At 46.9% G+C, this 18,004-nt stretch overlaps 1 protein-coding gene across 2 annotated transcripts in view; it reads right to left on the bottom strand.

Annotated features, from left to right (window-relative positions):
• Positions 1-18,004, bottom strand: part of ADAM33 (ADAM metallopeptidase domain 33) — a 94,134-nt gene that overhangs the window by 43,556 nt on the left and 32,574 nt on the right. Inside the window, exons 4-5 of one of the 2 annotated variants that reach the window (XM_081924875.1) lie at positions 6,545-6,620; positions 2,913-2,989 (exon numbers count right to left, since the gene is read on the bottom strand). In XM_081924875.1, the coding sequence (XP_081781001.1) occupies positions 2,913-2,989; positions 6,545-6,620 (153 nt within the window). Of the gene's footprint in view, positions 1-2,912; positions 2,990-6,544; positions 6,624-18,004 lie in introns of both variants that reach the window. The other variant, XM_081924874.1, reaches the window with a different exon arrangement.

Raw genomic sequence — 18,004 nt, 5'->3', positions numbered from 1 at the left:
AGGGGGTGGGACTAGTTGATTCTCAGGATCCCTTTCCAGGTCTACAATTCTATGACTGAAGAAAGGACAGACAGACAGACAGACAGACAGACAGACAGACAGACAGGACACAAGAGGGTGCCTTATAGTGAGTCAGACCATTGGGTCCATTTGGCTCAGTATCATCTACACTGACTTGTTGTTGCTCTCCCAGCCCTGTTTGGAGATGCTAGCAGCAGGAATCGAACCCGAGACATTCTGCAGGAAAAACAGGGTCTCTGCTGCTGACCTGCAGCCCATCCCCAGGGGGAACAGAGGGACCCTTGCAGGATGCAAGAAATGGGATCTGCAAGAGATTGGACCCCCCTCCCAGTTCAGCCACAGCCTCCAGCGAGAAGGACACAGGGCGACTCTCCAGCTAGCGCAAGTCATCTGAGTGTCCGCTGACATCCTGACTCCAGAATGAGTTTTGTGTATGTGTGAGAGAGCGTGTGCGCATAGCTGAGAGATGACCTCACCTGCCGGCATTCCTCAAGATGCTGCTCAGGCCCAGGAGTTATTTTGAGTCACAGAATCCTGGAGTCATGGAGTTGCGAGGGACCCCCAGGGATCATCCAGCCCAACCACCCTGAAATGCAGGGATCTCGGCTCGAGCACCTATGACGGATGGCCATCCAAACTCTGGTTCGAAACCTCTAAGGAAGGAGAGCCCACAGCCTCCTGAGAAGGACCGTTCCCCTGTCAAACAGCTCTCGCTGTTCTTCCTGATATTCAGTCGGAATCTCCTTTCTTGTGAAAGGAACTGTGGGGTTGGGAGTGATAATAATAATGATGATGATGATGATGATGATGCAGGGGTCCTGCCCACAGCCGTCCCTGGGTGGACCAACCTTCTGGTTAACAGCCAGACACCCTGACCCACTGCGCCACAGAGACCTCGGACTACGTTTTCCCGGATGGAGGACGGAGAGGTCTTTGTGGTTTCGTGGCTTTGTGTTTTACTGCGCATTTTGTTTTCCCCTTTTTGTAATTTTCTGCTGCAAACCGCCCCGGCATCTTCAGAGGAAGGGCAGTTTACAAATTCAACAAGTAAGTAAGTAAGTAAGTAAGTAAGTAAGTAAGTAAAGGCTAGATATCCCAGGGGGGTCCCTTCCAGTTCTGCAATTCTATGTGGCCTGGAATCACAGCCTGCCGGACGGAGGGAGGAGACGCACCGATTGCTCCACCCACTTTTGTGTCTGGTCACGCCCACCACCGGATTTCCACCACCCTGGAATGGGAATGCGTCCCACGGGGGGGGGGGTAAAATGACTTGCAGTCCTAAAAACAAGGAGAACCAGGGCAAAGGGGTGAGTCTTCAGCATCCTCCAGAAGCTGTGCAATGAAGGTGTCAGGTATTTCCTCCTTTCTCCTGTGGAAAGGAGTTCCACATGTCAGGGGCCACCACAGAGAAGGCCCTCTCCTATGGGGCTCCCCTTGAGCTTCTGAGGGTGGAGGAAATAGCAAGAGGACAAAAAAATCCCCCATCTCCATTTCTGGGACAGAATGACTACCAACTGGCTTTCATGAGATAAAGTTGAATTGCCTGATGGCCTTGGGCCTAATCCTATTCTTCTCCAGATAACATTCCAAATACCCTTATCAAAAGCCACTCGAGGTCATTTCATTCCTCCATCCCAAGGTTTGGGGTTCGGGCAAGGGGAAAAGTCACAGTGGGATTTCCCCCAAACCAACCAGGATCCAAACACATACCTCCACCCTGTGGGGCCAGTTTGGAAGGGAAATGGTTTACACCCTTATTTCACAAATCACTTCCCATAAAACACCCGAAAGCGATTTAAGGATACAATGAAAACATACAGAAACACAGTTTCGCCCAGAAACACAGAGTAGATTCAAAGTGTCTGCTTGCTGGGAAAAGAAGGAAGGTCTGAAATAATCATTAGAGAGATAAGAGATGGCGTCTGCCTGATAGTCACAGAAGGGAATTCCAAAGGTAAACGGATGACCAAACAAAAGACCCGATTCTAACACCCTTTGAAATTTGGTCCTGGGACTTAGCTCTTGAAAAAGTCTGTGTGAGGGGTGAATTTTTTACATAGTAGTAAGTAATAGTAATTTATTAATTGTACCCCGCCCATCTGGCTGGGTTTCCCCAGCCACTCGGGGGGCTTCCAACAAAGATTAAAAATACATTAAAATGTCACACATTAAAAACTTCCCTGAACAGGGCTGCCTTCAGATGTCTACTAAATGTCAGATAGTTGTTTATTTCCTTGACATATGGTGGGAGGGTATTCCACAGGGCGGGCGCCACCACCGAGAAGGCCCTCTGCCTGGTTCCCTATAACTTGGCTTCTCGCAATGAGGGAACTGCCAGAAGGCCCTGGGAGCTGGACCTCAGTGTCCGGGCAGAACGCTGGGGGTGGAGATGCTCCTTCAGGTATACATAGCAGCGAAACGGGAAATGGGCAGCATGGTGTAGTGGTTAGAGTCCACTGCAGGGATTGGACTAGATGACCCTTGGTGTCCATTCCAACTCTTATAGTTCTAGAATTCTATGTGTCAGCCGAAGACCTGGAAGAGACCAGGGTTTGAATCCCTGCAAATCCACAATTCTATGATATTTTAAGGCAAAACCACCACAACTAAGAAGTCTTTAAATCGCGCCCCCTGCAAAAAAAATGAATACAATCTTCAGGGGCCATTTTCACGCCAACAGACAAACAAATTTCAACCAGGTCCAAGATTCCAGATAAATGCTAGACACAATCGCTGGTCAATTCCAAGACTGATATGGTGGGAGAGCAAGGAAGCTCCATCTACGTCGCCCAGAAGGATTTAGGTATATCAGAAGGAGCCAAAGGACGTCCGTCCTCGCAGGGAGGGCCAGTGGCTATTAAAACCCAGTCTCCTCACATCACTTTTCTTACCTGATTCCAGAGCAGGTACTAAGGACCACCCAGGAGCCCTCGTACCCTCGGACGTGGCCATGGTAGTAGCAGTGTTCCTGGAATCAGAGGGAACAGATGGGAACTGTGGGTTAGGCTGCTTGTTTTCTGCAGGGAAAATTGTGTGGATTTTATATGCAAATCTGAGAGGTGGTCAGATGAACTGAAAACGGCCAGGGTGTCGAGATTTTGGATTTTGAAAAGCAGCAAAATTCCATCATGGATTTTTTAAAAAATCATTATTATCGGTCTAAATCATGGGTAGGCAAACTAAGGCCCAGGGGCCGGATCCGGCCCAATCACCTTCTCAATCCGGCCCACGGATGGTCCAGGAATCAGGCCCCCTGCTGAAAAAATCTGCTGACCCCTGGTCTAAATTTCAACCCAACCCAACCCCCTTTACTCTAGTGCAAACCTAACTAGAATATACATTTGAGTACCCATTGCAAAGTTCAGAGAATGTTGAAGGGAAGCTGCGGTTTGGTCCGTGCATCGTTTAGGAAAGTGCAAATTGTGATTGTTAAAAGAATTTTATTGTTGTTATTGTTTCCACTTCCTGGCTTTTAATTGCAGGCTGAATATCAGCAGCACCATTCTGCATGTGCTATGTGGATTTTGCTGTATAGAGCTTCCAGGTTCAGGAAAAGTATACCTTTGAATACTAGTTCACTGCGCAACGGCGCAAGCTGTCTATGCAGGCCATTTTGTGCTTCTTTGCAACAAAAGGTAAGCAACACATCCCTCCTGCCCTCAAGGTTTTTAATGCTAAAAGAATAAATGCCAAAGAATAAACGGACATAAATCGGACATCAGGAATCACAAGACAGAGAAACCAGTAGGAGAACACTTCAGTCTCCCAGGACATTCTATACAAGATCTCAAAGTAGCTGTTTTACTACAAAGGAATTTCAGAAATAGACTGGAAAGAGAAGCTGCTGAATTGCAACTTATCACCAAACTTAAAACCATGGAGAGACCTGGTCTGAACAAAGACATTGGATTCTTATCTCATTATACATGACAAAGCCATTTTTCACCTTCTCACCCCTTGCTTTTTCCTGTAAGACCTATTGCAGTCGTTAAGAGTCGTCAACAGGCTGATCACAGCTATCTGCCAATCACCCATTCCCACCACCCTTCTGAGTAATACCCCTCCCCACCTTCTCACTATATAGAAGGGTCTGGAAACTTCTGTTTCAGTGTATCTGAAGAAGTATGCATGCACACGAAAACTCATACCAAGAACTGACTTAGTTGGTCTTTAAGGTGCTACTGGTAGGAATTTTTTTTGTTTTAATGCTAAAGTTAGAGCTCAACTGCACTATGGAATTTCAATCAAGAAAGTGCAGGCAGACTTTCTATTTAAGATTTTTGCTGTCCCACACTGCGTATCCTACGCAGCCCTGGGTTTAGAGAGGGGCCAACATAAGCTAGAGACAGTTGCCTGGGCGAGTTTTCTTTCATGTTGGCTAAACTTTTGTTTTTCAGCTGACAGATACTTTACTTTGTGAAGTTCTATCTGACTCCTTCCCTTCCCCAGGGCTACAACTGTTTTGCACAAAGATACGGCAACTCGAGCTTTCAGAGGATCTCCTGGGTGCTGTGGCTTTTCCAAACTAATCTCAGTAGTGGAAAAAATATGTTCCCTTCTTTATTTTCAACTCTCTTGGGTGCAGGGATTTAACCCAAATTATCTACAATTTTTGTTTAACCCGCAAGAAAGAAGGGCTTTTTCGCTGGCTAGGTTCAATTCTAATCCTTCTAACCTCCTTTGGGGTAGGTTTGCGGGTATGGCAGAAGGAGATAGGATCTGCCCGTGTGATGCCCACCTGGCATCATATGGCCCTTAAATGTATAACGTATGATGATCTCCGCCAACAACTTTTAGACCAGCTCTGTATCCCAATTTGGAAACCAGAGACAGAGGTTATACGCTTCCTATTACAGGGGAGAGCTCAGGAGCTCACCAAGACAGTAGCTAAGTTCCTCTATTTGATTTTTCGCCACCGAAATACGCTACAGGATCCTGCCCTTGCTGGAGACCCACAGAGATGAAACAGATTGCTCACCTCTTCTTCCCTTTGGCAAATGACTGTACTGTTGGAATGGAGACGAGATCGCACTGGCCTATTTATTCTGAATGTTTGCAAGTGATGCCAATAAAGGTTTGATGAAGATGATGAATACTAGTTTTTGCAGGGCATCCTTTGCCAACCTGGTTGCCAACTCCCATCAGCCCCAACCAGTCCCCAGATGTTGTTGGACTACAACTCCCATCATCTCTGAGCACTGGTCCTGCTAGCCAGGAACAACGGGAGCCGTAATCCAACAACATCTGAGGACCCAAAGTTGAAAATGTCTGCTCTAGACTGTGAACTTGTCATCCAGCGGGCATGCCAAACAGGACACACACTTGTTCCCATCCATATTTCCCACCACTTACCAAGAGCTGTCTTTATCAGGCTCTATTGGCCCTTGTCCAGCCCGTTACCAACCCCAGTTCCCGAAATTATGCCATTAGGCCGCGCTTCAGGACATTGTGTATTCTTACAGAGCTTTAAAAATCAATAAATGATCACAATGAGCCAATTAAGGGACAACTAAGCCATGTTAAGTGGTCGTGAAAAAATTATGATTGTTTGCAGGATTAGTCATTCCAAAGCAATCTCTTAATTTGCTCCAGCCTGGGGTTTCTGTATCTTCACAAATAAACCCTTTTCACCAAGCGCTGAGATGGAGGGACCATCCTAATTTCTGAGCTTTTCCCAGCTGAAAGCATGTTTGTGAATTTTTCTCTGCAACCCAAAGGACTAGAAACTTGAGACGAACAACAGCTTGAAAATAGGACTGTGAGGTATCTGGTTTCCAACACGGCGATATACCACCAGCTAAACTGAAATAAGGATGGAGCGATGTACAGGCAATGGCTGGCTTCTCGGTTCTCGCTGCATCGTGAATTTTGCCGGCGCCTGCTCTTGGGATTCAGTGCCCACTGCATGAGCTTGTTTTGCCTCTCTGTTTTATGCTGGAATTCGTTTACTTGTCACTCATTGTGGTTGTTGTTAAATTTACATACCGCCCTATACCTGGAGGTCTCAGGGTGGTTCACGAAATAAATTCAAAACACAAAGCCACAAAATACACAATCAAAATGAAAACAACCACCCCATAACCAACACACACACCCCCAAAAAACCCACATTTTAAACTGATCCTTGCAGCCCAGCTTTATCTGGTTGCCAATGGTTACTGTTAATTTGATTCTGAATTGATTTTAGAATGTATTTCAATTAATTGACTGTGATTTTACGTAAACTATGCTATTTTTACTGTTGTTAGCTGCTCTGAGCCAGGCTTTGGCTAGGGAGGGCGGGATATATATAAAATGTTGTTGTTGTTGTTGTTGTTGTTGTTGTTGTTTTCTCTATCAGTTTGGCGGTTTCCTCCTCCTCAAAGCTCATGTTACTGTGTTTCATGTGTTATTCTTTGTAAGCCATCCAGAGAAGGCTGCCATTGGATGGCACATCGATGCACTTGATAAAGGAATTAAGCGCTGCCCTGGCGCTGCACATCTCAACATCGCCAATTTCCCCAACCTGATGCATCTTACTTACCGTGAGGTTGGGTGAGATGGTCGTGGGCTGCCCCCCCTTTTCATAATGGGTTTCCGTATAATCTGGTGACAGCAGCCTGCTGGGAAAGAAAGGGAGAGTGAGTTCTCGGATGAAATATGTGCATGATGTTCCTATCCATAACCTTTTATTATTACTCATGTTTCAGATTTGTAGAGTTGGGACCCCAAGAGACATTTAGCCCTGTGCCCCCCCCCACAGGAATAAGGAAGCATCTCAAAGCATTTTCAACAGAAGGCAACAGAAACCGTGTACAAAATATAAAAAGAAATATAAAATATAAAAAGAAAACCGTGGCAAATGCAAAAACAATGGCACATTGCTATGTACTGAGTTGAATAGGATCCAGAATGCAGCAGTCTGATTGGTCCTAGAACAATAGGATCCAGAATGCAGCAGTCTGATTGGCCCTAGAACAATAGGATTCAGAATGCAGCAGTCTGATTGGCCCTACAACAATAGGATCCGGACTGCAGCAATCTGATTGGCCCTAGAACAATAGGATTCAGAATGCAGCAATCTGATTAGTCCTAGAACAATAGGATTCAGAATGCAGCAGTTTGATTGGTCCACCAGAGCCACCCAATCCAGCTCCAGGAGGAAGTGAATCTGCAACTTGATTGGCCTACAGGAGAATCCCGGAATTAGCCAATCACCTGGGGCCCATTGTGTAAAGAATGTATATAAAGCAGACATTCTGGGGGAACGTCCATTCCTCCTCACCACTATGAGCTGAATAAAGAGCATGAAATCCACTCTCGACTCCGAGTATATTTCACAAATTCAGGTGCCGCTCAACAAACAGGCTGTCCACACAGGAACACTTGGTTGCACTGGAACGCCATTTATTCCCCCCCAAAATCCCACTTGGCTCTGCCTTAAGTAAAGGATTTTTGCAGGTTTCTGAACCGAGGCCGCCACTAACAGAGAAGGCGCTCCATTTTCCTTGGATTCGAGAGACCAGGAATTCTTCCCACCCCCCAAAACTCAGAACACAAAACACAGCCAAGGGGTCAGTTGAAGAACTGCCTTAAATGGAGCGATGTGGCAGTTTTTTCGCTAAGCCAGGCACCCGGGGAGTCGGGAGAGGATCTCTCTCTGATGAATCACAATATCCCCCCCACCCAAAAAAATACCACTGAGATTAACTCCTCGCGCCCTTCTCCCTGGCTTCCTGACTCAGGGCCATCCATCTGGAGGCACAAGAATGGAGAGGGAGGATGATTTCATGAAGCAAAACCTTCCCATCCAGTCACTGATGTAGATCCTGGGTACTAATTTTGTTTCAAATAACTAAGGCATGATTCCTTTACCCAGGAAAGCTGACTTAAGTGGTTTTCATAGATTAAGGAGAAGTGAGTAACGTCAGCTGATGTGGCGCAATTCCAGACATCACAGCCCCAGAACTTGGAGAAAGAGAGCTGCTCAGAGCGGGCAGAATGGGACCATTTGTCTGATTCACTGTGAGAGTCCGTCTGCAGCGGATCGGGTGCAGGAAGTGGGGTTTAGTGGTTAGAGCGTCAGACTACGCTGCGAATCACCCTGAGATCTAAACAGTGGGTTACAAATGTAATAAATAAATTGGTTTAGAAAACTTATTGATTAGAATATTTGTGTTAGATTGTATAGGAAAGAACACGGAATAACAGATACAATCTTGCTTAAAATGTATATAGGAAGTGCAGTGTAAGCGATGGAAGTCAATCAATGAAATTTTATTATTGAGATATTTCTAGAATAAACTTGGGAGAAATTCTTCCAACTTTTCTTCTTCTCTTTGTTTTTCTTCTTTATTCTTTCTCTTTTGTTCCTTTTCTTATGTATACGTGCTTATTTGAAATATATATGTATGTATTTGCAATATTTTGCAACAATTATGTTAAAGAAACAATAAAAATGTAATAAATAAATAGAAAAGAAAAAATAAACAGGACCTGGGAGAGACCAGGGTTCGAATTGCCGTGAAGCTCGCTGGGTGAACTTTGTGGTTCCTCCCTGACTCTTGGCCTCTTGGCCTGTGGCAGGGAGTTCCACAGGTTAATTACACACTGCGTGAAGGACTTCCTTTACTCTGTCCTCAATCTCTCAACATTCACTGAATGTCCATGAGTTCTAGCATGATGAGAGAGGGATAAAAAAACCTTTCTCTGGCCACTTTGACAATTCCCAGCGGCTCGGCGCCTCCCTTTATCAGATCAAGTAGCAAAGTTGATCCCAGGAGCGCCTCTCCAAAGGGCCTGTTTTCTCCCACCATTGATGATCTGAAGGGAAAGTGGGGAGCCAGACAAGGGAGGGAGAGACTCAGAATTCATGCCGGCCTCTGCTTTTGATTAATGCTCTTGTCTCCATTCCTGGCTTTTTATCATCCTCTCCAACATCGGGAAGTGATTTGTCAGCGGCAAAGCTGAGCTGGATGTCATTCCCTAAGCCTCCCAGCACGGCTGTTGAGAGACGGCGGACAGCTGTGGGAAAAAGGCAGCGATGGGATTCACTGCAAGCTTTTTCTTTCAGGGTGGGGGGCTGCAGTGAGGCGGGCGGTGGGTGGGTGGGTGGGGGAGACCCAGCAGATAACAGCAAGGCCTGCTCTTTTTTCCCAGGCTCTTTCAAGACGCAAAAGACAAGATGGCTTTGCTCTCCGATGAGGGCTCCCTAGACAACCAGGGTGGGATTGGCCCTGCCTTTTCCGCAAGGAAAGGGTAAAGCGTCCGGGGGCTTTTCAGCTTAGCTGGAGGAAAGACTTCCAAGGGAAAAGACATGAAGGAGACTTACAAATCTGAGCAGAGAAAATTTACTTTTCGGCAGCGCAAACCAAACGAAGTCTTTCTTCATACAGTCCCTTATAGGGCTGCCAAATTTCAAGAAATAAAAAAAAACCAGGACACCCCAAATGCTGCTGAGCTCTTTTTTAGGAAGACCCCCCTAAAAGACACCAAAAAAAGTGATTTTTCAATTTACTTCCCTAAGGTCAAGGACAAAGTGCCTGGATTCCCCCAGACACCTATTATTATTTACAGTCACACCTTTAGGTTGCATTTATTCGGGTTACAGACACCCCGAAACCCGGAAGTACCAGAACGGGTTACTTCCGGGTTTCAGCGGTTGAGCATGCGCAGAAGCGCTAAATTGCGCTTTGCTCATACACAGAAGCACTGAATCACAACCTGAGCGTGCGCAGACGTGCCACTGTGGGTTGCAGATGCTGCGAGTTGCGAACATGCAACCCGAATGGATCACGTTCGCACCGCGAGCATCCACTGTATTATTATTCATTCATTCAACTTATTTTGTTGTTTAGTCGTGTCTGACTCTTCGTGACCCCCTGGACCAAAGCACGCCAGGCACTCCTGTCTTCCACTGCCTCCCGCAGTTTGATCAAACTCATGCTTTTAGCTTCGAGAACACTGTCCAACCATCTTGTCCTCTGTCGTCCCCTTCTCCTTGTGCCCTCCATCTTTCCCAACATCAGGGTTTTTTCAAGGGAGTCTTCTCATGAGGTGGACAAAGTCTTGGAGCCTCAGCTTCAGGATCTGTCCTTCCAGTGAGCACTCAGGGCTGATTTCCTTCAGAATGGATAGGTCTGATCTTCTTGCAGTCCATGGGATTCTCAAGAGTCTCCTCCAGCACCAGAATTCAAAAGCATCAATTCTTTGGTGATCAGCCTTCTTGATGGTCCAGCTCTCACTTCCATACATCACTACTGGGAAAACCATGGCTTTAACTATACGGACCTTTCAACTTATACATCGCCCTATACCTGGAGGTCTCAGGGCAGTTCACAAGAAGACCACAACATACAAAATCAAACCAAAAGCAATAACCCAATAACCCCCACACCCAGAAAGCCACATTCTAAAAGAGTGTTGGGTGTCAATAAGATCAACCAAAGGCCTGGTTGAAAAGGAACATGTTTGCCTGGCGCCTAGAGGCCTATAATGAAATCACCAGGCATACTTCCCTAGGGAGAGCATCCCACAGACAGGGAGCCACTGTAGAGAAGGCCCTGTTCTCGTGTTGCCACCCTCCAGATCTCTCGTGGTGGAGGTACACAAAGAAGGGCCTCAAAAGATGATCTCAGGGTCCGGTTAGGTTCATATGGAAAGAGGCGGTCCTTGAGGTATTGCAGACCTGAGGCCTTACAGGTCAAAACCAGCACTTTGAATTGGGTCCGGAAACCAACTGGTAGCCAGTGCAGTCGGACCACAATCAGTGTAAGATGCTCAAACTGTCTTGCTCTGGTGACCAACCTGGCTGCAGAATTCTTTACCTGCTGAAGTTTCTGAACCATCTTCAGAGGCAGCCCTATGTATAACACATTGCAGTAACCTTGAGGTTACTAGAGCATAGACAGCAGTAGTTAGGCCATCCCTGTCCAGATAGAGAAGTAGCTGAGCCACCAGCCAAAGATGATCAATTCTGCCTTTGAAATCCTGGTAATGTAGGAAGCTGCCTTACCCTGGGGGTTTCGGGTACGGGTCATTCCTGGCCCTACGTGGAGATACTGGGCATCAAATGAAAGCCCTGTTTACCATAAGAAGGTAAGAAGATCCTGCTGGATCAAGCACATCTCATCCAGCATCATGTTCTCATCATAATCATAATCACCATTATTATTATTATTATTATTATTATTATTATTATTATTATTATTAACTTGTACTCCACCCATCTGTCTGGGTTGCACAGCCAACATACATAAAAACATAACAAAACATTAGACATTAAAAAAACCAAAAAGTTCCCCATACAAGGCTGCCATCAGATGTCTTCTAAAGGTTGTATAGTTACCGTATTTTTCGCTCCATAAGACGCACCAGACCACAAGGCGCACCTAGTTTTTGGAGGAGGAAAACAAGAAAAAAAATATTCTGAATCTCAGAAGCCAGAACAGCAAGAGGGATCGCTGCACAGTGAAAGCAGCGAACCCTCTTGCTGTTCTGGCTTCTGGGATAGCTGCACAGCCTGCATTCGCTCCATAAGACACACACACATTTCCCCTTACTTTTTAGGAGGGAAAAAGTGAGTCTTATAGAGCAACAAAAACAGTACTTATCTCCTTGGCTCGGGGGTCACAAAACTCCATACCCTCCAACATTTATCCAGGGAAAATAGGGACATCCTAAGGAAAGGCGGGACATTCCAGGCTCAGATTAGAAACCAGGAGGGCTTCTGTAAATCCGGGGTTGTCCCTGGAAAATAGGGACACTTGGAGGGTCTGTAATAGACCAATGAAGGATAAGGGAAAAGAGATCAAAAACAGGTACCCCCAGCCATCACCATGCCAACCCAGAACTTCAGAACGACTAGGCATAAGGAAGAACTTTCTCGACAAAACATGAGGAAGAACTTTCTGGCGTTGAGAGCTACGTGACAGTGGAACAGGCTCCCTCAGGTTAGCTACACAAAATCATAGAATTGTAGACCTGGAAGAGGATCCTGAGAATCAACTAGTCCCACCCCCTGCAGGAATATTCTGCTGTCCCATTCCGGGATCGAACCTGCAACCAGTTCCTGCGCTTGTTCTCTAGCTGCATTGCAAATCGTTGCAAAGCTCCCTGATTTTCCCAAGCCCCTTCTTGTTTCTAAATGTTTAGAAAACGCCTGAAGTTCTTTAGATCCGCCTTGGCCAAACTTGGCCCTCCAGCTGTTTTGGGACTACAACTCCCATCGTCCCTAGCTAACAGGACCCAGTGGTCAGGGATGATGGGAATTGTAGTCCCCAAACAGCAGGAGACCCAGGTTTGGCCAACACTGCTTTAGATTTATCTCCTAGCAAAAACAGAAGCTGGGTTATTTTTGTCTGTTTCCCCACCCCAACGGGGGTCTGTCTGCTGTAGGATTGGGGTTTCCAAAGGGTGTCTGGTCTCAATTTGCAGGCATCAGATGTGCCATGTAGGTGGGGGGAGAGCTTCGGGTGCAGCGCTCCCCATCTATTTTTCTTTCTCAAAAACCAGAGGGATCTTTGTGGCAATTTAGATCGGGTCCGTGGGATGGAAGGGAGAGAGTTAGCTTGTTGCCTCTGTGACCCTGCTTGACTGCGGAACGGACAACCTCACAGGGTTGTGGGCTCTCCAGAACCCACCTTCCCAGCAGCTTAAACATCGCCATCTAGAGTTGAACTGGGGCGATGCGATCCTGGTGCATAGGCGGGGTCTTGGGCTCACTGAGACCGGTTGGGCAAGAGGCATGGAGACCAGCAGTAGGGGGCGCCAGAGCCCATGACAGGTAGAGCCACCCACTGAGAGGTTTAAGTCAAGGTTGATGCGGCACTGCCCTCATGGGTCAGCCTCCTATTCTGGAGTGTTTGCGTGGGAATAGGGAGCTCTGGGGCGGACCAAATCTCTGAGGCATCTTCGGCAAGCTTGCACCCCACACCCGTCCCCGTCCGGCTTGCAGAGTGGTAAGCTCAGAAACAGGGGTCATCTAGTGGTCCTGCGATTCTGTGGTTCTCCTTCCTCTCTCGTCTTCTCCTGGCTGCTTTGGAGACAGCGAGAGATAGAGCCGCAACAATCTCTCCAACCTTGGCAGCGCTTTCCAAACTCAAGTCTATCTCCCAAACACTTCCTGCCTCGGCTGAGCTCCAAGCTAAGCGAGGTTTTTCGGCAGGGGTGCTGGCAGCCGCCGTGAGCATTAGCAGAGTCTCGACTCTGTTTGTTTTTTTCTCCTCTCCTCCTCGCCTCTCCCTCCGTGACAAACCGCCCCCCCCAGCCCCTCGACAAATCCATTTATGTATAAAAGAAATGAAATAACATTCCAGAATGTGCAGCGAGTGGAGGTTGTCGGCAACCAAAGGACACTGTGGTCCAGGAGAGAGCAGCGTTCTTGGCTGCAGGGCAAGACCCAAAACACCTCCAGAAATTGTTTCAGAGGGACAGAAGTGATCACAAACATGAAAACCGTGCGAAGACCTCACTCGGATCAGAAGGTGCTAGGTTTGGAAACGGAAGTTTCGGTTTAGAATTTTGTTGCTATTAATTTCACCTCCCTGGTAATGTTTTTCCTAAACATTCTTATCGATGGTTATCGGAAACTGGCCTAGAAAGCTCAGCTAGAAATTATGATGATTATTAGTCCTCTCAAAAAGCGATCAAAAACACACACCACTGAAACACCACAAGCCATTGCAACAAACCCATCCAATAAAAACCGCTGGAGAAAACCCCACACCCATACAAACAAAAGACAGATCTCTAAAGATATCCTCCATGGGGAATGCATTCCATAAGCAGGGAGCTACCATTGAAAAGGCCCTGTTCTCGTGTTGCCAGCCTCTGGGCACAAAGAGAAGGGCTTTGGGGGATAAGTGCAGGGTCCGGGTCAATTCCTGGGGGGAAAGGCAGTCCTTGAGATATTGGGGTCCTGGTCTGCCAAAGGCTTCAGAGGTCAAAGCCAGGACTTTGAATGGAGCCCAGAAACCAAGGGTTTCATCCACATTCCTGCTTGCCCTGTGCCTAGAAAAGCATGGGGTCAAAGTGGTTTCGCCTTTGCTCTGCTGCTTTCCCCTAGAAAACCTGTTCTTTAGCACTAAATCGGAACAAACAGCAATCCAAGGAAAACCCCTGCCATTTGTTCCGATTCAGCACTCCACCACGGGTTCCCCCAAGGGAAAGCGGCAGGACAAACATCAGTGTCGATGAGCCCTAAAACTAAAACCCAGCGAGATGAACCACTCTGTGAGTTTAGCAGCTCCTTCTCAGATAGCTGGGAGCTAAGGTCTTGCAAAGGGCAGCGAGCAGGGCAGAGTCATCAAACAGGGAGAAAGGAAAGGAAGGAGATGCGCAATTGTTCTATTGGGAAGCTGAACAGTATTCCTGGGCTGTTAGCACTTTGCACAAGATAGATCGAAGCTGTGCATAATAGCCAAGTATGGAAGTGAGAGCTGGACAATAAACAAGGCCGATCGCCAAAGAATTGATGCTTTTGAATTCTGGTGCTGGAGGAGACTCTTGAGAGTCCCATGGACTGCAAGAAGATCAAACCTCTCCATTCTGAAGGAAATCAGCCCTGAGTGCTCATTGGAAGGGCAGATAATGAAGCTGAGGCTCCAATACTTTGGCCACCTGAGGAGAAGAGAAGACTCCCCGGAAAAGACCCGATGTTGGGAAAGATGGAGGGCACAAGGAGAAGGGGATGACAGAGGTCGAGATGGCTGGACAGTGTTCTCGAAGCTACGAACATGAGTTTGACCAAACTGCGGGAGGCAGTGGAAGACAGGAGCGCCTGGTGTGCTCTGGTCCAGGGGGTCACAAAGAAGAAGAAGAGGAGGAGGAGGAGGAGGAGTAGTAGTAGTTTGGATTTGATATCCCGCTTTATCACTCCCCTTCAGGAGTCTCAAAGCAGCTAACATTCTCCTTTCGATTCCTCCCCCACAACAAACACTCTGTGAGGTGAGTGGGGCTGAGAGACTTCAAAGAAGTGTGACTGGCCCAAGGTCACCCAGCAACTGCATGTGGAGGAGCGGAGTCGCGAACCCGGTTCCCCAGATTACAAGACTACCGCTCTTAACCACTACACCAAAGAGTCAGACACGACTAAATGACTAAACAACAACAAATACCTGAAGGAGCCTCTCCACCCCCATCATCCAGCCTGGAGACAGAGGTCCAGCTCTGAGGGCCTTCTGGTAGTTCCCTCACTGCGAGAAGTGAAGTTACAGGGAACCAGGCAGAGGGCCTTCTCGGTAGTGGCTCCCATCCTGTGGAACACCCTCCCATCAGATGTCAAGGAAATAAACAACTAACTGACTTTTAGAAGATGTCTGAAGACAGCCCTGTTTAAGGAAGATTTTAATGTTTGATGTTTTGTTGTATTTTTAATCTTTTGTTGGAAGCCGATGGGCAGGATATTATTATTATAATTATTATTAAACATTTAAGTTGGCAAAAGGATGGCGAATCTATTCTTGCTCATCTGGTCTTTGTTGCAATGGTGCTGCAATTACAGGGTTGAGTCATTTGAGCTGCAGATTTTAAGACCTGCCGTTTGCTGTGTCGCCAAAGCTGTTTGCTGTGGTTGTCCTGTTTGCAAAGAAAAGCTCGGACAGGCTGACCACAATGTTTGCGAGCGAGAACTGCGTTGCTGGTGTTTCCAGCTCAACTGCTGGTGTTTAGTCTGATTATGACTCCAGCTCAAGAAAATGTGTTTACTTTAACTCTTGGCACGTTTCGTCCCATCTAAGCCCCGTAGGACCCAAACAGCAGAGGTTGCACAAGCTGCCCTTAAATTTGAGCATAGAATTCCCGCCAGCCCCTCTGTAACGAAAGCAGGAACCAAAATGCTCGGGTGCAAGGAAGGAAGCCATTCGAGGGAACACCAGGAGCAAACTGGCACCCACGGTCAGCAGCAGCCATTTTGAAAAAGTTCTCATAAGAGACGCCCCATGCCAAGTGTAATAAACAAAAATCTGTCCTTATTCCCTTATAGGGGACACAAGAGCCCTTACAGAGTCCTTTGCAGGTTCCCCATTGGTCAGAGAAAAGAACAGAGGCCAAGCAGAGAATATTGAAAAGCAAAGCAGCTATTAAGCCTGATCTTTATTGAACTCTTGCAACAGGGTGCTCCCCTCACACGCAGGAAAGGAGGAGGACCCCGAACAAAGGTGTGCCCACCCTTATATAGACATTTTAAATTGCCCGCCCTGGAGTCCAAGACTACCCCCAGATACATCATACCTACATCATAGTAAGGGGTGGTCTACAACAGAAATCTGAGTGCATTGTTTACCTCCTGTCTGGCAGGTTACCTGTTAATGCTTACTTGATTGGATACCCTGGGGAGCCTGGCCAGTCTTTTGTAAGGATAAATACTTAGTTCCGGAGCCAAGTCACAGACATGTGGTCCAGACGTGTGGTCCACACATCTATGTATGCGCTTCGTTGGTACATTTATAAACATATATATGACCTAATTTTTTTTTATTTCACAAGCAAAGTTTGGACACCTTTAAAAGAGGACGGGACAAATTCATGGAAGGGAGGGCTATCGATGGCTACTAGCCAGGATGATTGTGCTCTGCTTCCACGGAGGCGTAAGAAGAAACTTCGGATCAGGCCCATGGCCCATCTGGTCCAAGATCCTGTTCTTGTAGTGGCCAATCAGATGCCCCAATGAGAACCCCAATGAGAAGCCTGCAAGCAGGATTTGAACACAAGATCCCTCCTGTGGTTTCCAGAAACTGCTCTTCAGAAGCATCACTGCCCCTGACTGTTGGAAGCACAACATAGCTGCTGGAAACCACAAGAGGGGGGAGAGGGCTCTTGTATTCGAATCCTGCTTGCTGGTTTCCCATTGGAGCATCCGATTGGTCCCCGTGAGAACCGGATCCTGGACTACATCGGCCGTTGGCTTGATCCAGCAAGGCTTTTCTTTGGTTCCTCGTTTCGTTCCACCCATCAAGTCTCCTGGGTTTTCATTTATGCAGCAACAGTTATATTGCAGTTCTTGGAAGACAAAAGCCATTTTATGGTGCATTTCAAAGCCAAAAAACTGATCACGTAGTCAGAGAGAAGCCATGCATTTAACGGGGAGTTAGGGGGTGAGGCTGGGACATCAGCAACAGATTTGGGCTGAAATCCTAGACACATCTGGAGCTGGGAGTAGGTCCATTGAACTCAGTCATTCTTATTTCCTAGAAGACTGCTGTTGTTTTCTGAATAGAAGGGAGGGGTATATTTTTTGGGGGGGAGACCTAGATCTTACGATTTTATCGTTTTTACAACCTTGTCAGATGACCCCTTTTGTGAGTTTGCATTTCTGTTTTGTTAAAAGTCTTCTGCTGGGTTTTATTTGTTACGCTGTTTTTGGTTTTAATCAGGATTCCGTACACCGTACAGCTATATATTTGAGTTTGCAGCATAGAAATTAATCACTACCAATAGGAATAGCTACGACAGGGCTGGCCCAAGCCAAACAACTGGATTTGGATTTGGGGATGGGTGTAATTTCATCCCTTGAGGCAGAAAAGTCTGGGGAGGGCCAAGGAATGGAAACAAAACCTCATTGTAATGTAATTAGTCACTTCTCTCTGGCTCTCTATGCTTTTTTAAAAAAAACTCTTTTATAACTTGGTTCCTCCCTTTCCATCTATTTAACTCTTGTCACCCAGAGCCCTGTGTCTTAATTATCCCTATTTCATAGAAGGGCTACTGCATGGGTAGGCGAAGTAAGGTCCGGGGGCCGGATCCGGCCCAATCACCTTCTAAATTTGGCCCGCGGACGGTCCGGGAATCAGTGTGTTTTTACATGAGTAGAATGTGTCCTTTTATTTAAAATGCACCTCTGGGTTATTTGTGGGGCACAGGAATTCGTTCATTTCCCCCCCCCCCAAAAAAAAAAAAATAGTCGGGCCCCCCACAAGGTCTGAGGAACAGTGAACTGGCCCCCTGCTGAAAAAGTTTGCTGACCTCTGGCTACTCAAACAGACCTGGAAGATGACTTGCTATCACC

This window comes from Podarcis melisellensis, assembly GCF_964234715.1.
Source record: "Podarcis melisellensis genome assembly, chromosome: 9".
Classification (NCBI taxonomy): Eukaryota; Metazoa; Chordata; class Lepidosauria; order Squamata; family Lacertidae; genus Podarcis; species Podarcis melisellensis.
This window is presented reverse-complemented; position numbering and strand designations above follow the sequence as displayed.